Below are 27,860 nucleotides of genomic sequence, written 5' to 3'. Positions count from 1 at the left end.
CCGGTGAGGAGGCGGAGCCGAGCAGCCGCACGAACATCCAGTGGCCGAACTGAAGGAGACGCCGCGCTTCCTGGACCGGATCGTCGTGGGACTGGATCCAGGTAAGAGACATCAGCCCCTGCAAACCCCTGTACTTAATGCCGCAGCCCCCCTAACATGTGTACCGGCGTATAAGACGACCCCCGACTTTTGAGAAGATTTTCAAGGGTCAAAAAGTCGTCTTATACGTTGGCAAATACGGTAACATGAAACATGGTTCAATAAGCCCCTGTTCACACTGATACGACATGTCATCCGATTTGACAGTTCAAATCACATGACAAGTTGCACCCTATGATCAGCAATAGAACGGTTCTAATCGGTTCGACTTCGACTTCATTGGACTATAACTATATTCCCTTTGCACACATTTCTGGAAGTATGGCTCATCAGTAGAGGGTGCTGTAGTGCCGGGGTTAAAATTTAGAGTCCAGACCTACTAGCCGGTCACAAAACTTACCCAACCTTGCCCAGGTCCGCCCCCCAACCCCATCCCGTCCCAAACCCCACCCCCGTCCCGTCCCCAACCACACCCCCTTAAAGCTTATGAAATTACATTTTTCTTTAGAATAAAGAGTCCAAAATATAAAACTGTACACAGTAATGTATATCCCAGCTCCCCTGTACTCCATTATAGTGATATGACATGTATACAGTAATGTATATCCCCCCTCCCCTGTACTCCATTATAGTGATATGACATGTATACAGTAATGTATATCGCAGCTCCCCTGTACTCCATTATAGTAATATGACATGTTGTATACAGTACTTACTCCTAGTCCCCTGCGGCGGTGGAGAGGGTGTCTCCTCTCAGCGGAGCCGAAGAAGCCGGAAACCGGAAGTTGTAAACCGGAACTCGGCTTCACAATGAGGCTTGGAGCGCAGGTGCAGTTGCTCCATGCTTCATCTGTGCTCGCTGCTTGGCACAGATGAATTTCTCCTCACATTTGGCGAGCGGCTTTTTCAAGCCCTGCTGTAGTGACTACCAGCTGGGACATGTGCACATCACATGCCTGACGAAAGGGGTCCTGCACAGCTCCGAAACGTTGCACTTTTCTTTGTGACGTGATCTTTTTGGAATGAAAACCTTTTTGTACCATATCGAGATCCGTGGTGTGCTGGCGAATATGTATGTTTGTTTTTTCCGACTTCATTGGAGTCAAACTAATTTGAAAAGTAGTTCCTGCACTATTTTTCCGATTCCTGGTGCAAGTTGCATTGACATCTGTCCATAAAGTTGCACAAATGTCTTACAAGTTGCACCCAAAGTTGCACTGACATGCGACTTTGAAAGTGTGTGACTTCAGGTGAAGTTACACAATTGCAAAGTCATATTCAGTGTGAACCAGGGGTAAATGAACTTACTAACAGCTCAGAAAAGAAGCATAGGTGTGTAAGGCCTTGGAGGTGAATAGTGTATAATATAAATCTTGGCACAGTGGACACAAAAATGTGTTATGAAAGATGGAAATCACTAGAACTAGCATTTCAAGAGCTCAAATCTGCATTTTCATTGTAGATGACATTCTACAACTATGAAGGTTTAAAATCTTGAAGTGAAGTGTCTTGTACTAAATATGTAAGTAATAGACCATTTGCAGAACTGACATTGCTGAACTATATAGGGCTGTCATGGGGACGACTGATGGGATCTTGCCTAGGTGACACATATGAGGAAAAAAAGGAAACTAGGTTACAGAGTGCTAGAAGTGCCTAATGACTATTAAATATTGTGTTTAGCTAAGCCCCAGCAAGGCATGCTGGTTGTACAGAAATGGTCACAATCTTTGAAGTATCGGCAATGTCTTTGATTTTGGAGCTACTTAAGTACATCAAAAGGAGAGAAAATACTTTTATACTTTATTTTATAGGACCCGTTTAAAAGAAAATACAAAATACAGCATTTATGATAATATGCTTGGCAAGAGATATAAGCACACAGAACCATTCAAGTTGCCGGATTTGAAAGAGCTGTAATATGAACTTTTTCAGCCAGGCAGGTTTTTTCATCTGCTTTCCCATTAATCCTCCCTTATTTCTTTCTGCCTGTTGGTTGATCTGTTTCTATTTCTGTTAAAGAAAAACTCCACTTTTATTAAAAAAAAAAAAATCCATATATCATTGCTATACAAACACAAGTTTTACTTTTAACGGTATTCAAAGTTAAGATCCTGGAAAACAGCTACAAACACAGATGAAATACACATAAGGGAGCAGCTTCATCTGCCAAAGGATTTGTATTTCTGTCCATCTAGTTCTGAGATTTACACAGCTCTGCCACACAGCACAGCCCTGTCTGAGCTGAGCAGGAACACTTGCGGATCTTCTTCCCTGTGAATCTACATTACATAGTTAGTCTGACTGAAAAAAGACAAAAGTCTATCCAGTTCAACCATTAAAAAAAATATATATATAATCTTATATCCACAGTTGATCCAGAGGAAGGCAAAAAAAATAAATCAGCAAAGCATGATCCAATTTGTTCCTGCAGGGGAAACATTTTCTTCCTGATCCCCCAAGAGGCAATCGGATATTCCCTGGATCAACTTTACCTATAAATGTTAGTATCCAGTTATATTCTGTGTATCTAAGAAAGAATCCAGGTCTTTTTTAAAGCAATCCACTGAGCTGCCTAGAACCAACTCACATTGAAAGGAGGAACAACAGATTAATGAGCCCATCTATCTGGCACTCTGTTCTCTCCTCCTACCAGCATGTTCTTTGTCAGCTCATCTCATAGCACTGCAGCATAATTGACAGGGCTCCTCGTGCTGCTTCTCCTTCTCTCTGCACTCTACTGTACAGGGGAATGCAAGAGATGCAATGCTGTATTAACCTCCCCGGCGGTATTCCCGAGTGTAGCTCGGGGTTAACTTTCAGTACCAGAAGCGGTAACCCCGAGCTATGATCGGGATTACACTGCAGCATTGCTCTGGGATCCCTCCAGCACTTACCTTGTCCTCCGCTCCCGCGATGTCCCCCCTGCAGCATCCCTGGCCATGTCCTCCGGCCGATGCCGGCATCTGTCTTCTGTGTTCTGTTCCCTGCGAGCATCAGGACGTACGGGGAAGGAACCGGCGAGAATTTAAAAAATGTAAAAATTTGACATTCACTCGATACACTAAAATCCCATAGTAAAACATTACTGTATCAAACCATTTCACACACATTTTGTCCCGAGTGCTTTGTCCTGTGCCCTGCCTGCATTTTTACTGTTCTTTCTGTCTGGAAACTGAGAAACGTCCATGGTGTCCAAAAAAGCATCCCTTTAGGTCAAAAGTGGTTTCAGACCAGCTAGAGAACAGCGATAGTAAATTAGAGCCACTTGCAGAATTGAGTGATAATGATTTGTGGGGAAATTCGTCATCAGACACTGAAAATGATTTTGCGACTGAGCTCAGTGATGTGTGAACTTGGTGCTCTATTTCAAATTTCAGTGTTTTTGGTTTGATTACATTACTGAATTAAATGTATTATTATTATATTATTTTTTATGATTATTTATAATATATTAATTTATGATTTTGTGTTTCAAATTTTATCATACCCGGGATGTTTACTACACTCTTGTTCGGACAGATTTCAGTGAGTTATTCCTAAGAATTACAGGCCTACAATAAAAAAAACACCATATTTCCATGCAAAACAATGTACCGCTTTGGGCACAGAAAAACTAACATAATCAGACCGCTAGGGAGGTTAAAGAAGAACTTCAGTCTTGTATTAAATTAATATGTGCTGAAGCATTTAAAGTCCAACTCCAGCAAAGTTAAAAAAAAAATAAAAATACCCCTGCACTGCAATGGTTGATTGCTTGTTTAGTCTAGGGGCAGAAGACAAAAAAAAATGAAATGCTTCACTCCTCACTTCAGCAGGCTTCCTCCAACATTGCGACTGGTACCTTACAGCTGCTCTGATTGCACTCTGGTCAAAAGTGCCCGAACGTGTCTAAATGTGTGTGGAAAAAAAGCAGCTTAGGTGTATGTTAAATGCTGATTTTCTCCTGGCAAGAGAAACAGCATTTACAATAAACCAGCCCTAAGTGATATCCCTCCCCTAGACATAACGAGCAATTAACCCTTGCAGTGTATTTACTGTACAAAGCCACATCACAGCTCACTGCAATGGTGTGATAATGATGCTCCACTACTCCTGAATTCAGAGCAGAGTTGACCACTCTCATGTAAGATGTATCTGCTTACAGCGGAATGAAAAAATGTTGCAGGAGGTGTAGCTATCAGCAATTTTACTGCTAGTCCCAAACGTCTGTAGCTTATCACTCAGCAGCTGGTTACACTTAGTGCTGCCCACTGCTTTCTGGATTGACAGCACTGCCTCTGTTGCTGGAATGCTCCTGCTGTGAGCTGCAGTGTCTGAGAAGGGTAACATGTGAGGCATGAATAAAGGAGGATTTGGCTCAGTCGGGAAAGCTAACAGAAGTTAGTTAATTACTTTATAAAGCTTGTGCATCAAATAGTAACTGGATTTAAAGCTTTCTGGGATTGTCATGCAGGGCCCTTTAGTTGAACTTTAAGTAATACAAAGAAGCTTTGCTGTGTTAAATAGCAGGACCTATGTACAGGACACCAGGAATGGGTCCTGGACTGCAGGCATATTTCCCTGGTATTGAGTAGTGGCCCCTTTAAGTGGGGCAATTTTGTAGACATTGCTGAGTACTTAGGGGGTCTCCCCCATGCAGAGTGAGGTGTTCTAAGGTAGTCTGGCTAGAGAAGACTGACTTCCAGTACTCTCTGGATTGATAAGTCATTTTTAGGAACTCAGAATTTCAGAAGCTGGAGGAGTTCTAGGAGGGAAAAACCTCCAAAACTTGACTACAAGGACTGAAGGGGCAGGCAAGGGAATCTTGAAAGAGCAGCAGGGTAGAATCAGCACATGTGTCAGTGAGGCAGAATGGAGTGGTTCACAAGCTGTGAGCAAGGGTGAATGCTCTGGCAACTGAGAGGCTTGTTGCTGAACCCCTGCGGCCTATCTGGCACCCCGAACCATGGAACCCTAACCCCAGTGTGGGACTGAGAGACTGGCAGTGAGCCAGTTGTCTGGTTCCTTTTATACTAGAACTATTTGTGTTTACCGGTTTTGGAGAAACCAATGAAGACTGGTTGCTTTTACAAGTGGCTGCTGGTGATCTTGGGCCCCCAAATGACACCTAGGATAAAGTAGCATGTAGCCATCCTGTTTCAGAAGGAAATAAAGCCTCCTTGCTTATGGAATCCCTTTTTGTCCCCCTCTTTTTTCTCTCCTATATGTGGAAAGGTTATAGCATCAGGATTTTGCAAGAAGGAAATGACAGATTAGGTGGACTGTTCCCTGTGGAATGATAATCAGTAATATTATGAGCTGGTGATGAATGGGACTGGTTTGGTTTTCTATAAATAACACACAGACCTTCTTCTAAGGAAGCATTGATTTAAAGACAGATATCCTATTCCAGATAGAATTATTTTAAAGGGAAACTATAGTATTCTGAAGTTTTTAAGCTTTGTGTGTGAATTAAAGTATATTAAAAGCCATATTTATTGGATAAGAAAAGTTAAAAGCCCCACGAGTATATCTTTTTTTTTTTTGTCTGTGTCTTATTAAAGCGGAGTTCCACTCAACCTAAAAATAAAAAACTGTAGCTGCTGACTTTTAAAAAACAGCCACTTACCTGTCCCTCAATCTCAGGGTGTGTCCTCCGCAGCTAATTTCACCGGCCGTCCTTTATTCCAGGAGGCTGGCATCATTCCAGGAAGCTGGCATCTTCAGTGTGGACACCCGGCTGTGATAGCTTGCGGCTTCACAGCCGGGTAACCACTGCACATGTTCGAGTAGCGCTGCGCTTCCTGAATGGTCCTGTAGTCTTCTGGGACCTGTCACGTGTCCCAAGACAACAGGGAGGGAGGGAGGACACCTTCCGCTTGGCGATCGGACCAGAGGTGGGAGCGGGCACCTGTCAAATTCGGGTACCCACTCCCCAAAGGTGTCAATCCTTATTGGGATCCGGGAAGCAGTCCTGAAAGCGGAACTTCCCCTTTTGGGTGGAGCTCCACTTTCAGGCGGTAGTAAAGTCTTGATGAGGGAAAAAATAAATAAAATCCCCCCTGCAAGGCAATGTCACAATGTGTTAGTATGCACCACATACTAAAACTTACCGAAAAAAGGAAGCCCTCCAGTGGCTCGCTATCACCACTGACAGGGCTTCTATCTTCACCCAGTCTTCCTTCCGGGTTCGCAGAGTCCAGCCGTTTGAATGAGCTGTGATGACATCACTCCCACGCATGCGCAATGGATCACGGTCATGGCACAGTGCTCTGAAGGGATGGCATAAATATGACGTTCCTTCAGAGCGCATGTATCGGTGACGTCACCGGCTGCACAAACAGTGAATTTCTCCTAAACAGTGCACATTTAGGAGATATTCCTTGTACTTACAGGTAAGCTTTATTATAAACTTACCGGTATGTACAAGTAATCAAGCTGTGTTTACTACCACTTTAAGGACATTTTCACTCACATCCTGTCCAGGACATGCAAGCGGAATCTTCTCTCAAACAGTAGTAACCAGAAGTCTGTACTCATTGCAGGTCTTCCCCTCACCTGTTCACTAAGACAAACAGTGGGTGAGTCTCCCCTACAGGGACATAAATAACAACCTCAACAAAACTCCTGTTCATAAGCAAAAGAACAAGTGACTGGCAAAACAATGGTACCATGTGAATCCAAACAACAGCAAAGATAGGGCACACAGCAAAACAGAGGTACGCTGTGAATCTAGCTGGACCTCATTCAATGTCAGTTTGATGTTGTATACATAAATGGATCGCACTACCGCTTAGATTTTGTCTGGCACCGACCTTAACTTCTCTGAAACAGAATTTTGATAAGGGTTTTCAGTGACCCTGGTGTGCTGGCTTTCCGTTTGTTAGTAGTAAAAACCTACAAAGGGTTCTAACACTTCCAAAATGCAAAAATTGGAAAAATTCCAATGAAATATTATTATACATGTCGATGAGTGTAAAAAGCCTTTTTTTCAGTGCCTTATTTGAAATTCTATATAGAGGCAAGCCATATTGTCTCATTACATATGTAGACTCTGCTCCCTGATTATATGTAAGCAGTAATCCAGAGCAACCAAGTGGAAGTCAGTTTATATTAGTTTGCCTACTAGCAATTGCTGAATTCATAATTCACATTATATGCTATATTTACCACACTCCCAATGTTTGGAATATTCTCATATATAACATCAAACTGATCTTTTTAAACAAAACATTCTTCCATTTTCTCCTCCTGGCTGCATCTAGTGATCTTATAAACATAATTTAAAACAACTGACAATGTTTTTCTAAAGTATCGCAAAGTATGTCTTTACACTGGCAACCGTTTGTTCTAATTTTACGCTGGACTCTTGAACAATGACATTAGATAATATAGAGGAGACCTAAAAATGTCCAAGCATTACCTTGAGGTGCTTATTGACCTACCAATACATACACAGCAATACTCCCAGTGATCGTTCCTGATGACTACCCTGGGACCGGCAACAACAGACCTGAAATGTATTCTTTAGTCACCTATTTTCCTGAGTTACAGAGAAATCTCTCAAAGGCAATCATTCAATTCATCATAACTGGCTCTTTAGAAACACCGTGACATGCTTTCTTTATTCCTTGGTGGCTTTTGGCTCAATTGTCTCCAGCTAAATATAATCTGAATATTTTTCTCTGCTGCTGTTCAGAAGCTCAAGTAATTTCCTGTCCTGTTCTTTGCAGTGAGATGCCAAGCCACAGCCTAATGTACATACAGTACATGGCCTATAGAAAAAAGCCATGCATGTACAATACACCACTGGCTTACTAAAGAGGACTACAGAACTGCCAGAACAAAACATGGCCAATGCGGGATGTGGCAGGCTGATCTGATGTCAGTAGTGTGGGGTTCATAAAGCATGGGATGGGGTGGAAAGCTTGGCCAAGGTGAGGCGATCTCTTTCATAGTACAAAATGTTGTCAAAGTCCTCAGTTCAGATGCACCTCTCTCTGCTCAGCTTCCACCCTATAGATATGCTGGTGTATCATGGCCTTAAAGTGTTACTAAACCCACAACAGTAAAATCAGTCTGTATATGCAGTAAAGCATGCTTGTTATACTCACTGAGGAACACAAGGGCTTAATCCTCCGCATTGTGTAAATATAATGTTTGATCCTGTTTTCTCTGATCCTCCCCTTCTTCTACTGTCTCCAATCCATCTGCTGATAGAACAGAGCCTTGGGGGCAAGCTGCACATCCTCAGTGTGGTATGTATTGCTAGAGTTTTTTGTTTCTTGGGAGAGTGCATGTGATCAGCACAGGGCCAATCAGCACTGACCAGACAGAGGCCCAGGGCTCCTGCCGCCTCATAGGATAGTCAGGGGAGCATGAAAACTCATCCTACAAGCTTTAACCAGTGCTCTGCTGGACACTGAAAGAAGTTATAAGACCGCTCTAACTGCTGATGAGAAAAGGTATTTAGCATTTTATATTTACTAAAATAATTTCAATTCAATGTTCTGTGTACTGTGAGAGACCAGATATAGTGAATGCAGGGTCCGGGGTTTAGTAACACTTTAAGGCCACATTGGTGCAAGACCAAGCATAATGTTCCTACAAAATAAGGACGGCATCTAGTGTACTGTAGTGTAGTATTTGTGACAGATTACACTGTATTTGGATTCATCTACAATGCTTTCCTGCTGAATTCTTAACTGGAAAAAAAGATTAAAGTGGCATTAAATCCAGACTATGAAAAACTCTCATTGCATACTATATAACAGAGTGTGCATATTCTCAAAGCCACTAAAGCATTTGTTTTGTGTAGACTGAAATATACCTGGTTGATCCTGCCTTCAACCATCCCTCCCATATTCTCTGCGTCTCCCCTGAGATTGTGTAGACCAGCTAGTGTCCTCTACTGAGCATGCTCAGATTTCAGTTCCATTGTAAGCTCTTAATTTCCTCCTTTTTCTTATATGTGCAGCCCACATGACTACAGAGTCACACATGTGAGCATTTACATAGTGGTAAATGACACTCCCCTCCCTCCCTCTTCCATGTCCTCCTATTACTAAACACTGTGGGGGCAGGATATAGTATGCTGATTGATTATATTCACTGAGACTCACAAAAAAACTTAGTTTTAATATAAATCAGTATTAAGTATATCAAATGTAAAAAGAGGCTTAGACACACATGACATCTGAACAAAATGAAAGCTAGAGTTAATCATCTTTGACTCTGCCTACACCTTATTAATGCACAAAAAACACATCTGATGTTATATAAAGATTTATAGGGAGCTATAAAACAGTTGTTTGATAATTTTAATTTAATTGGAGCAATCAACCAATTGGAAACTGACGCCTATAATGCCACAAAAATGTTAAAAGTATCAGTAACTGTATTGCGATTAAGCTACATTTTGTACTTTTGTTTATCCAACACATTTAGGATCTTTATGGCCTATAAATATGTGTTTGATTGTCATGTTTCACCATTATGGTGTTTTTTTTAACTTAATAAAAGGCTGTGAATTCTTTTCAATTTTTGTTTCCCATTTTTACATAGTTACTGTTCTACATGGGTTGGTACCTTTAAAACCCCATTAGCTTTTTCTTGTTAGGGTTATATTTACCTAATTTAATTTGAATTGATCTTCTGAAACCGTTTTTTCAGTCGTGTGACTGGCACAGCACCAATCAGGGCTGGCCAGAGACTCACACTGTAGAAAGCATACAGCAATAGAGTAATAAAAGCCCCTCCTAAGGATCTTTCTCTCTAGATACTAAAGAACAGGAAACATCATGTGGCCACACAACAGTGCTGTAGTAATAAGGTACTTAGGAGATTAAAAAAAAAAATACAATGGCATGATATAAATGATTTCTTTAGAATCACTTTAAATGTAGCATAACAAAATATTATATTGTTAATACACCATGAATAAAAGAAAATAAAATGTTTTTTAAGCAGTATTAAACCCAAAAGAAAACATTTATAATATAATAATATTAGATGTGATGGCTGCATTTATTTTATTTTTTAGGCTTTCTTTCTTTTATTTTCACTTGGTGTTCTCACCAATCCCGCCAGTAAGTTTGTTGTTTTTCAACAGAGCAAGCTGTCCTACAAAATGTAGCAGTTACAGGATTAAGACAAACCATTTCTACTGACGAAGGAACTTTCAATGATCAGCCTTTATTTATGTAAAACCTTTATCCCAAATGGAAAAAAAATGTTTGCTGTAACAGCTGATAAAGTGTTGGAGTTCAGCTTCAATTTGTTAGTGTATCCAGATCTGCTAGTGCATCTAAAACATCCCCTCCCCCAAATTAACAATGGTGCTGTTCAAAGGTGTCTTTCTTCTCCTTCACCCAGAGTTAAGGCACTCTAATATAGGAGGTGTGTTACTGACCAGGTCACCAGATAAGGAAGGAAAAAGCCTAACAAAAAAAACTAATGCAGCCACCACATTTGATGATTGGTAAGCTGCAATATATTACATTTTTTGGCTTTGGGTTTAATGTCGCTTGAAATTTTTGCAACAATACTCTCATTACAGAGAAATACAGAGTTGTTCTCATCAGGGTTGATTTCAATTGTTTGTCGAAAGTTAATAAATGTAACCGCTTAAACTGAAATGACTGCAGTGTAAAGACAGCGTATGTCAACAAGTAGTTAAACTTCCGTGAAGCCCAGGATGCGTCTCAGACAACTGCAAGATGTCTAGTTACAGTACTCAAGTGACCTCTGAATAAACCAAGACACTCCACTCCATTTATCAAACACAATATTGATTTCACAATCACTACTGAAAACCGGCGAAAGAAATATGTGACGTATAAGAGAAAAAAAAGCATACAAGCGTGAGATTATCTCCCTTCATCATACTTTTCCTCTATTTCTTTTCATGTGTGACAGAAATGCGTTCCAGCTTTCTAAAGCCAGGCCAGATCCTGGTACAATGAAGTTGAAAGTGCTCATACAACACTTGCTCCTAGAACGGATCAAAGCTTTACAGAAGGGAAAAACATCATTTTTCAAGCTCTGTGTAGCAATTGTGTAACACCATCAGAGCCCAGATCCGTGCTGTTCTTTACAAAAATACACTCCTACAAAATTATGGACACTTCCTACTTGGTACAATACCCACTGTCTCCTCGTTGTAATTTATCACATTTCACACAGTTCATATTTACCAGGTAAATGACAGAACAGTTGTCAACAGTATGTATAAAGAGGAAATGTGATGTGTTAATATGTTCAGCTTTATAGATACATATACATTTTGAATGTTTGCCCACTCACAAATAAATGATCAGTCTAAAAAGTGAATGGTAGGTGTATTGTAACACTGAGAGACAGAATAACAACACAAAATTCAAAAGAAATGCATGTCTAGCAAATTATGCAAGGATTTGCATAATCATGAGGGAAATAAGTATTTGATCCCCTATCATTCAGCAGGATTTAACGCTACCAGGTGTCTTTCATACAGGTAACAAGCTGAGATTAGAAGCAGTCTCTTAAAGGGAGTGCTGCTAATCTCATTTTGTTACCTGTATAAAAGGCACCTGTCCACAGGAGCAATCAAACAATCAGATTCCAAACTCTCTACCATGTCAAAGACCAAAGAGCTATCCAAGAATGTCAGGGACAAGATTGTAGACCTACACAAGGCTGGGCTAACAAACCATCTCCAAACAGCTTGGTAAGAAGGTGACAACAGTTGGTGCAATCATTCGCAAATGGAAGAAACACAAAACAACTGTCAGTCTCCCTAGGTCTGGTGCACCATGCAAGATCTCACCTCGAGTGTCAATGATCATGAGAACAGTGAGGAATCATCCCAGAACTACACGTGAGGATCTTGTCAATGATCTCCAGGCAGCTGGGACCACAGTCACCAAGAAAACAATTGGTAACACACTATGCCACAAGGATTGAAATCCTGCAGTGCCCGCAAGGTCCCTCTACTCAAGAAAGCACATGTTCAGGCCCGTCTGAAGTTTGCCACTGAACATCTGAATGATGCAGAGGAGGACTGGTTGAAAGTGTTGTGGTCAGATGAGACCAAAATCAAACTCTTTGGCATCAACTCAACTAGCCGTGTTTGGAGGAGGAGGAATGCTGCCTTTGACCCCAAGAACACCATCCCAACTGTCAAACATGGTGGTGGAAACATTCTGCTTTGGGGGTGTTTTTCTGCAAAGGGGACAGGACAACTGCACCGCATCAAAGGGACGATGGACGGGGCAATGAACCATCAAATCTTGGGTGAGAACCTTCTTCCCTCAGCCAGGGCATTGAAAATGGGTCGTGGATGGGTGTTCCAGCATGACAATGACCCAAAACACACAGCCAAGGCAACAAAGGAGTGGCTCAAGAAGAAACACATCAAGGTCCTGGAGTGGCCTAGCCAGTCTCAAGACCTTAATCCTATTGAAAATCTGTGGAGGGAGCTGAAAGTTCGAGTTGCCAAATGTCAGCCACCAAACCTTAATGACTTGGAGAGGATCTGCCAAGAGGAGTGGGCCAAAATCCCTCCTGCGATGTGTGCAAACCTGGTGGCCAACTACAGGAAACGTCTGGCCTCTGTGATTGCCAACAAGGAATTTGCCACCAAGTACTAAGTCATTTAAACTTAAATAAAGGAATGCGCTAAAACCACAAACTATTCCTAATTTAGTGTAGAAACATTAGTGCAAAAGATATATATATCTATTCTCAATTAATATCAAAAAATATCAAAATTATGTGCAAAACTATTTTTTAGTGCATAAGTAATTTAAATAATTAAATTTGTGAATATAAAAAAAATGTCCAACTCTGAATTTCTTCAAAATGTCCAAACAAATCCTTTTCAAATTCAGGTGCTCTCAAAGAAATTGTGCCAAAATCCACCACCAAAAGTAAAGTTGGGTAACTCACCAGAGCTCCATGCTGATCAATCTCTAGATCAGCCAAAAATGCTTTTTGCTCTGGGAGCAGATGCAATGAATCAACTTCTCAGGTGTGATGATCAATAGCTACACAATCATCCATAAGGTAGGTATCCACCACTCAATATAATGATTCCAGGAGCATTATATCACTCTCTCTTTTTATATCTCTCCACCGAGGTCATGTTTGGGAATGAAAAAGAAAATCATGGTGCAGCCAGTTTTTTTATAAAAGTATCCAACAATTTAATAAAGATTTACACTCACAAAAAGGGTGTCTTCACCGACACCAGTATAACAGCATAAAACAGCAAATGGTATAACAGTCTCCTGTTCCCCGTACACTCACTACAGTGCTCGTGACTTAATTTTCTCCACAAACGTCAGCATCCAACAAGCCCTACTAGTTTCGTCATGAATGACATCTTCAAGGGGCGGTATAGACTATATTGAGTGGTGGATACCTACCTTATGGATGATTGTGTAGCTATTGATCATCACACCTGAGAAGTTGATTCATTGCATCTGCTCCCAGAGCAAAAAGTGTTTTTTGCTGATCTAGAGATTGATCAGCATGGAGCTCTGGTGAGTTACCCAACTTTACTTTTGGTGGTGGATTTTGGCACAATTTCTTTGAGAGCAACTGAATTTGAAAAGGATTTGTTTGGACATTTTGAAGAAATTCAGAGTTGGACATTTTTTTTTATATTCAAAAATTTAATTATTTAAATTACTTATGCACTAAAAAATAGTTTTGCACATAATTTTGATATTTTTTGATATTAATTGAGAATAGATATATATATCTTTTGCACTAATGTTTCTACACTAAATTAGGAATAGTTTGTGGTTTTAGCGCATTCCTTTATTTAAGTTATAGCACTAAGAAATTTATTTGGTTTCTTTGAGGTGGAATTGCTGCTTTAAAGTATTAAGGGTGTGGCGCTTTTATTACACTTGTGAAGTACTAAGTCATGTTTTGTGAAGGGGATCAAATACATATTTGCCTCATGAACATGAAAATCAGTGCATAATTTGTTAGACATGCATTTCTTTTGAATTGTTTGTTGCTATTCTGTCTCATTGTTACAATACACCTACCATTCGATTTTTAGACTGATCATTTCTTTGTAAGTGGGCAAACTCAGCAAAATCAGCAGGGGATCAAATACTTATTTCCTTCACTGTATACAATGATATGCTTCTGGTATTATATGAAAGAAGGTATTCCCTGAATTGTTTAAATGTATCTGTCCTCAGATCACTTCAGTAAGGAAATCTTGAACTAGACTTAGGAGCATGCACATTGGGTTGCAGAAATGTCTTTCCTTTCTATGGTCATATACAGAGCTAACATACTGTTCATTTTTACAGAGTACACAAAACCATTCACAGGAAATCCCCCACACTCCCAATGTTATGTGTGCTCAACAGTCATTTAAATCCAGTTTGATTAGAAGCCAATTATAAAACCATTATGTCTTGCATTGCCAGCCTAGTAAAAACTAAAATTGATTTCTGATCTTTGCCCACTACCATCTAAAACAATCTGGAACAAAGCATGGAAATCATTTAACCTTAATACATGCCTTTAACTACAATAAAATGTACAGCTATTTTATTTACTTTGTTTTACTCTGACCATACCTTCAGTACTTGAACTTGACCTTCAACAGTTATGTCCTTCAAAATTTCAAGAAAAGATTGGCACAGACCAGCTGCATACATCTGAAAATAAAAAAACACACAAACTGTTACCATGTCTACAATTCACTGAATTTATTTACCTGTAGAAAACACCTAAAATATTCTTGTGCTTAACTCTTTCAATAATGATAACAATGGTAAATACAAAAAAAACAAGCTAATAGACAACACTGACACTTACCAAACATATTCACTTTACAGAAGTTTGGAAGCATGCTCCTATCAGACCTGCAGAACGCTCAACAAAAACTACAGTCCAAGAATTTTTTGGTGAGGATTTTTAAGCCTCCTATGTGGGTTTAGATAATTAAAAGTCTGTATTATTATCTGCTTCCAAAAGGAAGTAATGGGTTTAGTGTGTAACTAAAGCAGCAGCCCATAAAACATATGGTAAATTACATCCAGAAGAACATCCTGAACAAATTTTTACAAAACTACATACATGTAGTGCAAATACATCAGAAGGGCTGAAAAAGTATACCGTTCCACACACATATACAAACTTGGCTGAATTAATTTATCTAAATGAGATCTCTGTAGGTAAATACAACTCTAATTTAAAAAGAAATCTAGATAAAAACAGAATGCAAATGACTTAAAAATCTCATAAATGCATATTTTATTCATAAAAGAAAACATATCACATTTTTAAACTGAGAAAATGTACCGTTTTAAGAATAAAAATTGGGTTTTAAATACTAAGGACATCTTCTGTCAATGAGTTGTCTAATGTCCATTAAGGTCAAGATCATCCAACATGGGAAAGGACTGCAGAAATAATACTTTGTCATATATAGAGATACTTTTTTTTATCCTGGGAAGATAGTATGACAGTATTTATTGAGATGTAAATTCGTACAAAATCTTATTTTCACTGCAAGACCTGAAACCGCAAGAGTACTATTACAAAGAGTAACCAATAGGAAGCTGAACCTAAGTACCCAGGTGTTTGAAAAGTCAGAGAGTTTTTAAATAAGGAGTGAAAAATCCATATGATGCAGGGCTCTAAAATTTACCAGGAAAACCAAGAAGTTCAGTGTTTCAGGAATGGAATTTCTACAATAAGCCAAGTATATTACCATCATCTGTGAAAAAGTACACCTTTTCTTCAAGTAAGTTGACCTTAAAACCTTAAGGGCCATTCACATTAAAGCAATCTTTCAACATGTTTTAGGGTGCATTATGTTAATGCAGCTCAATGATTATGAATGGGCCGCAAATACACCACAGCAAATGAAAAAAGAGAAATGACCCTTTTTAAAAGAATGCAGTGCACCACTGTAAAAATTATACTCGTTGTGGTTCTTTGCAGTGCGTTGCTCACTACTTTATAGTACGTTAAGTTGCCATCACAATGAATGGAACAGCAATTCACACAGAGCAGGTATGCTGGCATGAGTTGTGGCAACACGTGTTCTAGTGTACGTTGCTGCAACTCACAAGTAGGTATCAATGAGTGGATAAGAACTAAAAGATAAACGAGGTTGAATTACTAAAGGATTTGAGAATGTTCACACAATAAAATGTACAAAGATGTACTTCAATTATCCAATCAGGTGAAAAAAAGTCCCTGCATATGATTAGATAATTAACATTAATATTCATACAATTGATTGTGTGAAAATTTTCAAATTTATTGTGTGAACATTCTCGAATCCTTTAGTAAATAAGCCTTAAAGACTTTTTACCAAAGCAAATAAAAAGCGGGATAAGAATTAATTTCACATCCGGCCTTTGGATTCCTATAAATGGACAAGTATCCATCTACTACAATCGGCCTTCAAATTATATTTCTGGAGAGTAGCCCAAAGAAAGGCACAATCAACAGAACCAAAGGTCTCCTTAGTGTCCAGAGTCCATTGTCTTAAAGGTTCTGAAAGTGTCCTCAGCAACATCCTAGACGTATTCTATTTGGGCTTCATAAGGTGTGTAATTGGCAGACAGCTATAGCAAGGGCATTGTTCAACTTCGGTCAAAGCTGCAGAGCTTGGCTTTATCTACAGACGTCACTTATCTGCTTAGGCAGTTTTTTGGTAACGATTAACTAATCTTTTAAATTTGCCAGTGGCAATACCACTAAGAGACTGCTTACCTTTTCCTATGGAGTCACTCTCTTGCTAGCCAGACAAGCAAGATGTCATTTCTTTGCTGTTTCCTTGCTAGTGGGTCAGATCCTGCTTCCAGTGAGAGTAAAGGGACTATTGGGGGAAGCTGTTACCTCCCCTGGGTGATTCAATCACTGATGATGTGCCGCCAGTAGTAAAATCGCTAGTCTGACTGGACCCTAAGGTCCATTGTTTCACAAAATTTTTCAGATGCAAATATGACATCTCAACATACTGTATGTACTCACTGAATACATGATAGTGTCGCTTTAAAAACAAAACAAAAAGAGACCCAAAAAACAAATGTACGGTTTATGAGACATTCAATGCAGAAGCAGAAAAAATAGCAAACTGTCAGCATTTCATATTTACTTTACAGCATTCAGTGCCCTAGAATTCTCATTTATTACTTCTCATCTATTTTGTACTTTAATATGTTTTTCTCTAATGGCCTCACACAGCAAAGTGCAAATGGTATAAAGAACTAATGATAGCATTAAACATGGTTTCACATGGCAAGGCTTGTATTGGCTCTGAAGAAACAGGCACTTAAGACTTTTCAATTTATGAGCAATATCCAGAATAATAATTCCCCATTCTGCACTGCCCCTTCTGCCAAACACATGGCATCTTACAAACATCAATTGTAACAAAACAAGCAGTCATCAATCACAGTAAAACAGTGAAAAGTAATGTGTGTTATGAGAATAATTTGAAAACTATATAGGAGCCCTGTTTTCATTGTTCACCTGTGCCCTCTATTATATTCCACCATGGTCAGGTGTCATCTGAAGTTTATGTGCTGTAGTTTTCTTTCCGTAACAAAACGAGCCTTTATTAAAACTGTTACAGTAGCTCTTAAAAAAAAACATTACATACATAGACCAAGCAAATCAGCATTCATGAAACGTACCTGTAAGAATTCAGAGGACATGGAGAAAATATACGCATTAACGATCTTAAAGCAAATTCGGAGGTTTTCAGAGCTTAGTTCTAAAAAAGAAACAAAACATAAAATTAGCGATTAAAGAGCTCTTGAATTTGAAGGCAGTGCTCTTGATTGTTTTCAATTATGAAGGTTCAAAGGAACATTGTTATGTGCAAAAGTGTATCTACAGTGGATATAAAATGTCTACACACTCCTGTTAAAATGTCAGGTTTCTGTGATGTCAAAAAATGTGACAAAGATAAATAATTTCAGAACTTGTTCCACCTTTATTGTGACCTATAAACTGTACAACTCAGTTGAAAAACAAACTGAAATCTTTTTTGGGGGGGAGTAAACATAAAAAAATAATGTGGTTGTATAAGTGTGCACACCCTATTATAACTAGGGATGTAGCTGTTTTCAGAAGTAAGCAATCACATTCAAAATCATGTTAAATAGGAGTCAGTACACATCTGCCATCATTTAAAGTGCCTCTCATTAACCTCAAATAAAGTTCAGCTGTCCTAGTAGGTCTTTCCTGACATTTTGTTTTGTCACATCTTACAGCAAAACCCATGGTTCGCAGAGAGCTTCCAAAGCATCAGAGGGATCTTATTGTTAAAAGATATCAGTCAGGAGAAGGGTACAAGAGAATTTCCAAGGCATTAGATATACCATGGAACACAGTGAAGAAAGTCATCATCAAGTGGTGAAAATATGGCGCAACAGTGACATTACCAAGAACTGGACATCCCTCCAAAATTGCTGAAAAGACGAGAAGTAAACTGGTCTGGGAGGCTGCCAAGAGGCGTACAGCAACATTAACCGCCTCCCGCCCGTCATATGACATCCATTCTAACCGCGCATGCGCGTCTCCCGGAGCGCGCAGCGTGGCGATCGGCGGTGCGCTGTGTCCCTCACACACAGTGGATCACCGATCCACGGAAAGAGCCGAAGATGTCGGCTCGGTCATGTGATCAGCTGTGTCCAATCACAGCTGATCACATGTAAACAGGGAAATGCCGGTTATTGGCATTTCTCTCCTCTCGAGCTGTCACGCTGACAACTCGTGAGGAGAGGAGAGCCGGTAATCGGCATTCCTCGGAGGTGACATGTACACAGATGATCAGAGCACTGATGATCAGTGTGCCCTGATGATTTGTGTAGCCCCAGCAGCGCCAGCTGTCACTGTCCATCAGTGCCAGCTCTCAGTGCTCATCCATGCCACCTGCCAGTGCCCATCAGTGCCACATTTCAGTGCCCATCAGTGCCACATATCAGTGCCCATCTGAGCTGCCTTTCAGTGTCACCCATCAGTGCCAGTCAGTGCCACCTATCAGTGCTGCCAATCAGTGCCACCTATCAGTGTCAATCAGTGCCGTCTATCAGTGCCAGTCAGTGCCACCTATCAGTGCCCGTCAGTGCTGCCTATCAGTGCCGCCTAACAGTGCCAGTCAGTGCCACCTAACAGTGCCAGTCAGTGCCGCCTATCAGTGCCATATATGAGTGCTGCCTTTCAGTGCCCATCAGTAATGCCTGTCAATGCCCATCAGTGCCACCTACCAGTGCCTCCTCATCAGTGCCACCTATCAGTGTCCATCAGTGCAGACTATCAGTGCCCATCACTGCAGCCTCATTAGCACACATCAGTGAAGGAGAAAAATCACTTATTTACAAAATTTTATAACAAAAACTAAGAAAAAACTTTTTTTTTCTTCAAAATTTTTAGTGGTTTTTGGTTTGTTTAAGAAAAAAATTAAAATCCCAGAGGTGACTAAATACCACCAAAATAAAACTCTATCTGTCAAAAAAAAATGATAAAACTTTCATATGGGTACAGTGTTGCATGACTGCGCAATTGTCATTCAAAGTGCAATAGCGCTGAAAGCTGGAAATTGGCCTGGGCAGGAAGGGGGTATAAGTGCCCTGTAGGCTATTGGTAAAGGAGCTGCAGGAATATCTGGCAAGTACTGGCTGTGTGGTACATGTGACAACAATCTCCCGTATTCTTCATGTCTGGGCTATGGGGTAAAGTGGCAAGATGGAAGCCTGTTATTACATAGAAAAACATCCAAGCCCAGCTAAATTTTGCAAAAACACATCTGAAGTCTCCCAAAAGCATGTGGGAAAATGTGTTATGGTCTGATGAAACCAAGGTTGAACTTTTTGGCCATAATTTCAAAAAATATGTTTTACGCAAAAACAACACCGCACAACACCAAAAGAACACCACACCTACAGTGAAGCATGGTGGTGGCAGCATCATGCTTTTGGGGCTGTTTTTCTTCAGCTGGAACTGGGGCCTTAGTCAAGGCAAATGGAATTATGAACAGTTCCAAATACCAGTCAATATTGGCACAAAACCTTCAGGCTTCTGCTAGAAAGCTGAACATGAAGAGGAACTTCATCTTTCAGCATGACAATGACCCAAAGCATACATCCAAACCAACAAAGGAATGGCTTCACCAGAAGAAGATTAAAGTTTTGGAATGGCTCAGCCAGAGCCCAGACCTGAATCTGATTAAAAATCCGTGGGGTGATCTGAAGAGGGCTGTGCACAGGAGATGCCCTCACAATCTGACAGATTTGGAGTGTTTTTGCAAGGAAGAGTGGGCAAATATTGCCAAGTCAAGATGTGCCATGCTGATAGACTCATACCCAAAAAGACTGAGAGCTGTAATAAAATCAAAAGGTGCTTCAACAAAGTATTAGTTTAAGGGTGTGCACACTTATGCAACCATATTATTTTAGTTTTTTATTCTTACTTCCCTCCACCTATGCACCTCTCCTTTTTTTGTTGTGTTTTTCTGTGTCCCCACTCTGGAGATTCTCACTCACTTCCTGTACCAGTGACACAACACAAAGCAAGTATAAGTCTCTTCAAAGTAAGGGCAAATTTCCATTTAGACTGGTTCTGGTGACAAATGTAAAATTGTGGGATTCCACCTGCTTTCTCTCCCATTGACAATGGTCACCATGAAAATTAGGGTGAATCTTCCAAGCTGGGACACAGACAGAAATTTAAACCTGACAGAGCTTCCCTTTTGCTGCCAGGCCCTGTGTTCAACTTTTGAAACTCAGGTGGCCAGACCATTTTTGCGATGTTTCCATTGTTTTTTAATTATTCACTTACAGCTTTCAGTTTGTTAAAGATCCACCAAACCATACATTTTCTGAAAGCACAGGACTAGTAGAATAAAAAGAAGGTACTACTGATTTTTTAGGCTCAGTGATATTCGCGCAAATGTTTATCAAAACAATATTTTGCTAAAATAAATACACAGCACAAATACAGCAAAAGTTACACAATTCTGCCTTAATCCCTACTAAATATAAAATATAAGGCTGTATTGAGTTAATAAACAAATATTTGCATATTATTCAGTGATGAAAGAGTGATCAGTAACAATCGCTCATTGTATTCATTCAGGAGGGGGATGGCAAACATGATATGTTTAGCAACTCCCCCGCTCTCCTTCCTGATACCAATCTCACCCGTCTTCCACCCCAGCAGCAGCTGCAGCAGGCAGGAGAAGGGGAAGCTGGCCAGAGAGCCATGGGGGGAATATATTTGGGGAGTGTGAGGTCCCCTGAAGGCTCCCCTGCAGTGGCTGAAGCCAGAAGGAGAAGGAGGAGGACGAGGGAGGCCATCCAGCAGTGCTGCAGGTAAGTGGTGCTGGGGGATTTGTGAGGTTGGGTCCAGTACAGGGGGGGGGGGGGTGAGAGCAGCCAGGGGGATCTATTCGCAGAGTTAAATTCCCTTGTGGCTCCCCTTCAGCACACAAATCTGAAGGGAGGGGACATAAGAGGAGAAGAAGTCAGCAGCTGCATGGGAGACACAGGGGAGAACAGCAGCGGCAGTGTTGGCGGGATCACATTTTAGGCAAATAGCTGCAATCAGCAGATTTTCAGTCACTGATCACAGCTATTGGTTTGTTCAGCAGAATCTGCTGAACATTTTTATTATAGATTCATGGTCACTGAAGTTACCAGGCGTTTATAACAAAAGGAGGAATGTCACATCAGTACGGCGTACTGACCTGGCAGTGAAAGACATTTTTTGCTGTAGAACAGTGGTGATAATCTTTCTTGATATAAGGGGACTCAAGTGCATACCCCGGCATAACCAAAGGGCCACAGATATCATTAAGTAAATAGAATCCTAAGGAAAGCTATCAGGGACAACAGCACATGCTATTTGATTTGTTGGATACTGGGAACATGACTCAGAAAACAGGTATAAGCTGAAGATATGGGGGAAGATAACCAGGGCTTTCCAAAACAGTGCTTCAGGGTGTGGGGGCAGAATAAGAATACAGACAGGGGCAGGGTGAGGAGGGGAGGCTGAAGAGTAAAGACAATAGGATAGCCTGTCATATTGGTATGTTGGAGGTAAAATATTAGGTTTTTATGGTTGTGTTGTGGTAAGTCTGGGAAGATAGAATGTATTTTCAGTCATCCACAAAGGTACCACAAAGGTAAATACAAGTGCACCAATTGCGTCAATGAAATCCCCCGATGAAGCCGCGTGACCTGCGGCGTAACGCGTAGGGAGGGGCAGTGACATCACCTGTCACTCAAGGACGGCAAGTACACAGTGCGAGAGGTGCACTTGTATCATCTGCTGGCAATTGTTTTTAACAAAGCGCTTAATATTGTTTTTACATGTGAGTGTAATAGACACATATTAAAGGTCGTTATTTTTAAAAGGATAATACACTATGTCTTTATTTCTTCTCATACTGAGGGATATACCAGGGAGGAGTGCTCCAGTTTATTAAGAGAGCGAGAGATCTTTGTGGGGATAGTGGCAGGAGAGGAGAGCCACGATTGAAGGAGTAACCACCATTACTGCTACGCTGTTAAGGAGTAACCACCATTACTGCTACGTTAAGGAGTAACCACCATTACTGCTACGTTAAGGAGTAACCACCATTACTGCTACGCTGTTAAGGAGTAACCACCATTACTGCTACGTTAAGGAGTAACCACCATTACTGCTACGTTAAGGAGTAACCACCATTACTGCTACGCTGTTAAGGAGAAACCACCATTACTGCTACGCTGTTAAGGAATAATCACCATTACTGCTACGGTGCAACTCAAGGATCTAGTCCCATTTGGGGAGCACAAACGTTTTTAGCCTATTCACAGGCTTTGTATGAGGTGAGCGCATAATAAGATCATTATTCAAGTCACTGGGAATTGGACTGAGCACTTGTATCATCTGCTGGCAATTGTTTTTAACCTCTTGCCGACCGCGCATAGCCGAATGACGGCTTCACCGCGGCCGGCCAGTTCTGAGTGGACGTCATATGACGTCCTCCCAGATCGCGCTCTCCTGCGCGCCCCAGGGGGCGCGCACCCGGCGATCTCCGTGATCGCTGTGTCCTACGGACACAGCTGATCACGTGATGTGGTGAAAGGCCGATCCCACCGGCCTTTTACCACGTGATCAGCGGTGTCCAATGACACGCTGATCACAGGGAAATGCAAGTGCCGGTTCTCGGCTGCACTTTCCTCACGCTGTCAGATCGTGAGGAAAGTACTGCCGAGAACCGGCAGTTGTCAGAGCGGGGATCGGCACCGATCATCAGGGCACTGATGATCAGTGCCCTGATGATCGGTGCCCAGCAGTGACACCCGCAAGTTCCGCCCAGCAGTGCGCCCACTAGCCCCGCCCACCCGTTCCCAGCAGTGCCCCCACCTGTGCCCAGCAGTGCCCCCACCTGTGCCACTCTGCAGTGCCACCTACCTGTGCCCAGAAGTGCCACCTACATGTGCCCAGCAGTGCCACCCACCTGTGCCCACCCACCTGTGCCCACCAGTGCCACCCACCTGTGCCCACCCACCAGTGCTGCCCACCAGTGCCACCCACCAATGCAGCCCAGCAGTGCTGCCAGTCAGTGCCACCAGTCAGTGCCCAGGGGTTGTGCCAGTCAGTGCCACCAGTCAGTGCCCAGAAGTGATGCCAGTCAGTGCCGTCTATCAGTACCCATCATCAGTGTCACCTATCAGTGCCGCCTATCAGTGCTGCATATCAGTGCCGCCTATCCGTGACCCCTAATTAGTGCTGTCTATCAGTGCCGCCTATCCGTGCCACCTCATTAGTACTGCCTATCAGTGCCCTTTAGTGCTGCCTATCAGTGCCCATCAGTGCCGCCTATCAGTGCCCATCAGTGCCGCCTCATCAACGCAAATCAGTGAAGGAGAAAAAATACCTGTTTGAAAAATTTTATAAAAGAAACAAATAACCTTTTTTTTTTTTCAAATTTTTTGCACTTTTTTTAATTTATAGCGCAAAAAGTAAAGCGCCCAGTGGCGATTAAATACCACCAAAAGAAAGCTCTATTTGTGAGAAAAAAATGATCAAAATTTCATATGGGTACAATGTTGCATGACCGCGCAATTGTCAATCAAAGTGCGGCAGCGCTGAAAGCTGAAAATTGGCCTGGTAAGGAAGGGGGTATAAGTGCCTGGTAGGCAAGTGGTTAACAAAGCACTTAATATTGTCTTTACATGTGAGTGCAATGGGCGCATATTAAAGGTAGTTATTTTTTAAAAGGATAATACACTATGTCTTTATTTCTTCTCACACTGAGGGATATACCAGGGAGGAGTGCTCCAGTGTATTAAGAGAACGAGAGATCTTTGTGGGGATAGTGGCAGGAGAGGAGAGCCACAATTGAAGGAGTAACCATTATTACTGCTACGCTGTTAAGGAGTAACCACCATTACTGCTACGCTGTTAAGGAGTAACCACCATTACTGCTACGTTGTTAAGGAGTAACCACCATTACTGCTACGTTGTTAAGGAGTAACCACCATTACTGCTACGTTGTTAAGGAGTAACCACCATTACTGTTACGGTGAAACTCAAGGATATAGTCCCATGTGGGGAACACAAGCGTTTTTAGCCTATTTATAGGCTTTATATGAGGTGAGCGCATACTAAGATCATTATTCAAGTCACTGAGAATTGGAGTTCACATCATCTGGGATTTTTCACGAGTATCACCAGAGACTGATTTATTTATCACTCATTTATCATCAATCATGTTTATATTTTTTGTGCACATTGAATATTGACTGTTATTTTCAGTGTATTATCACTTTATGGGTGCACTTCATTTTTTATATATATATTGTGTTTAATTTAAAACTATTTTTATGATATTTAATTAACAATTAGGAGCGCGGCACCATTGTGATATTTACTGTAAGGCCTTGTTAACATGGCTGACAGGGGGTGGCAGTAAAAACATGTCAGGTTTTATGGACCACCCACCTAAAGGAGAACATTAAAGCAGCCACTCAGGGCTGTACACATGTCACGGCGTATACCTCCTGTTATGTTCGGCAGGCAGTACTGTTGCCAAATGTGAGCCATTAAATGAAGTGAAGGCATTTTTGGGTTAAAAAAGATGGGGAGGTGACCTATCACCAGAGGCCACCTGTCAATCACTCTCTGAATAGTGATCCACCATTGCTTTTCAGAGGGGCAACAAGAAGTGTCCCAAGTGTGAAAGATCCCTAAGAAAGCATTAAATATAACTGATTTCTCTGTGCTTGTACCTTCAATATATTTTAAAGTGGAACTTCACCCAAAAGGGGAAGTTCCGCTTGTTTGCATCCTCCCCCCTTCCACTGCCACATTTGGCACTTTTTGGAGGGGAGGGGGGAGTAGGTACCTGGTTTTGACAGGTACCCGCTCACACTGACGGGTAAAGCCATCTTTCTGCCCCCCACAGCCTTCTAAAGACACACACAGGTCCCAGAAGATTGCGGGACCACTCGCACATGCGCAGTAGGAAACTGGCTATGAAGCCAGAAGGCTTCAATGCTGGTTTCCCTTACCCAACATGCTGGCTCCTGTGCCCGAAGCCAACTGAAGAATCGTCTTGGGTGAGGATATCGCTGGATATCTGCACAGTTATGTAACCTTATATTAAAAGTCAGCAGCTACAGTATTTGTAGGTGCTGACTTTTAATTTTTTGGGGGGAGACTAGAGCTCCACTTTATGTTGGTGATAGTGTTTCTTTAAGGATAGCATCAATTTGAGAGTTACGAATTGTTATATTTTATTTTACTGTATAACGTAAGACTGAAAGTAACAGATACCATTGTCTCCTGCTGATATAAGAAATTCAACTTTACACTTCATAACATTCACAATAATCAAAATTGCACTGAGCGGAGTTAGCATGGATTTCCTCCAGCTCCTCTGGTTTACAACACAATCAAAAAGCATATTGGTAGATTACAAGAGATACATAGACTGTATGTCCCTTCAGCAGCAGTTGTTGTCAAAGTTATATAGGTTGGTGGAAAAAAAATAAAACTAGATCAATAAAGTGGTCTTCAATATATCTTTCAATGTAATTTTACATTCAACTAGAATAAGGGTCCATGCACACTAGGGGCAGAAAAAAAATCCCAGAAAATGGCAGAGTTTATGGGCATTTTTTCTAAGTATTTTTTTTCCAAAACATTCATGCACGTTAAGCTTTTTTTTCCTGAAAGCTCCTCTCAAAGAATCTGCTTCTACAGGCTGAAGAAAAAAAAATGCAAAATACCTTTTTTATGCCCAGTGTGCATGGACCCTGAACATCTAAACCTGTCCTGATAATAGCCTCCTGTAATCTCCGGTACAGCACCCCTCAGACTGGTAGAGGGAGAGCCAGCACTATGAGTTTATAGCACCCCTACTGCTTTGCAAAGTGCTATAAGGCAACAGTTTAAACTAACTTCAGGCTGGTACACACAGGCTGAATTGGCCGGTTCAAAAAAAAAATCATCTGACATTCAGTCCGTGTGTACAGTCTAATTGGCTTTTACCAAATGGGCATTCTAGAAAACCAGCCATTAGCTGCAAGCGCTGATCAGTGCATTCTGGCGGGGGTGGGGACTGTCACAATAGCTCAGCAGAAGAGATCGCTGTACTAACATTGCTTAATACAGTGACCTCTCCGTTTTTTTTTTTTTTGTTCAGCCTGCTGGATTGAACGAAAACATGTTCAATGGATGTAATAATCTTTTGCAGACAAACCTGCTCATGTATCTCATTTCTGTGTTGTCCGGCCAGAATTCAGTTTTAAGTAGATTTCTCTGATTGAGCATATACACGCTCATTGTAACATTTCACAGAATGCCCCTGTGCTTAACACTCATGCAGCCAATCACACGCCCTGTCAAACAATAATATAAATAATAAATGACAGACTTCACCCAATCAGAGCGCAGTGATTCTCCTGTGAATTGAAAATCCTTTTCCCCTATTTTCTCCTGTGGAAGTGATGTAACGTTGCTTTACCTCCTTATATTCATAATCAAGATAAAAAGATATGTCCCTCAAAGGCCATGAAGACACTATATACAGATCTATCATAAGGTGGTGATGGCACAAAGAATAAGTTACAAGTACCGATGGGCGTTATTTCAAAATATCAACTTAAATCATCCCACATACAGAATTACTAGACTGCCTGAAATCTTTTTTTAAAAATGTGTGTTTGACAACCATACCACATGGTATGCACTTATTATCACCTTTTAGATGTACCCCAAAACATTCTGAGCCTTCCATCAATTTCTCAGTCCAGTTTGCATAGATCAGGAGTTCTAGTTGTGCTCCCACATGCACATGCTTATTTCAAATCATTGAACACAGATACAGCTACGTAATTTGCATTTTCAAAAGGAGGCAAGTAAGGTGAGCCTTTATATTTCTGGGTTTTACAACTTTCCATTGTAACACTGCCTAGGTATACAACACTGTGTGACAGGATGAGGCCATGCCACTGTGTACAATGGAGGTCTAGGCCAGAATTTGTAGAAAACAGGTACACTGATGTGTGCTGGGTTTATAGTAGTGTCAGAATCAAAGTACAGGTGGCACCCTCCTGGGAGTCAGAGTGTGTCAGCAAGGGAGAAGAGACAGGTACATGTCTGAACCATGCTGTCAGGGACAGGACAGAGATAGACCCAAGCCTAAAAGATGGAGCAACAGGGAGCTGCTGAAACAAGAAAGAGACAGCATCTGTACACGAGCATTGAGAAGTGTGTTTGGTGGTCAGGAGGTCCAGGGCACGAGCCCTGAG

The 27,860-nt window shown here is 41.2% G+C and overlaps 1 protein-coding gene across 1 annotated transcript in view; it reads right to left on the bottom strand.

The window, feature by feature from the left end:
* IPO11 (importin 11) overlaps window positions 1-27,860 on the bottom strand; it is a 661,807-nt gene that overhangs the window by 307,773 nt on the left and 326,174 nt on the right. Inside the window, exons 23-24 of the mRNA XM_089653447.1 lie at window positions 17,745-17,824; window positions 14,667-14,747 (exon numbers count right to left, since the gene is read on the bottom strand). Coding sequence (XP_089509573.1) covers window positions 14,667-14,747; window positions 17,745-17,824 — 161 coding nt within the window. The remainder of the gene's footprint in view (window positions 1-14,666; window positions 14,748-17,744; window positions 17,825-27,860) is intronic.

This window comes from Staurois parvus, unplaced genomic scaffold (genome assembly GCF_062004578.1).
Source record: "Staurois parvus isolate SC_StPar_1 unplaced genomic scaffold, SC_StPar_1.0 ptg000714l, whole genome shotgun sequence".
Taxonomy (NCBI): Eukaryota; Metazoa; Chordata; class Amphibia; order Anura; family Ranidae; genus Staurois; species Staurois parvus.
The sequence above is the reverse complement of the archived record's forward strand: the minus strand, read 5'-3'. Positions and strand labels throughout refer to the sequence as shown.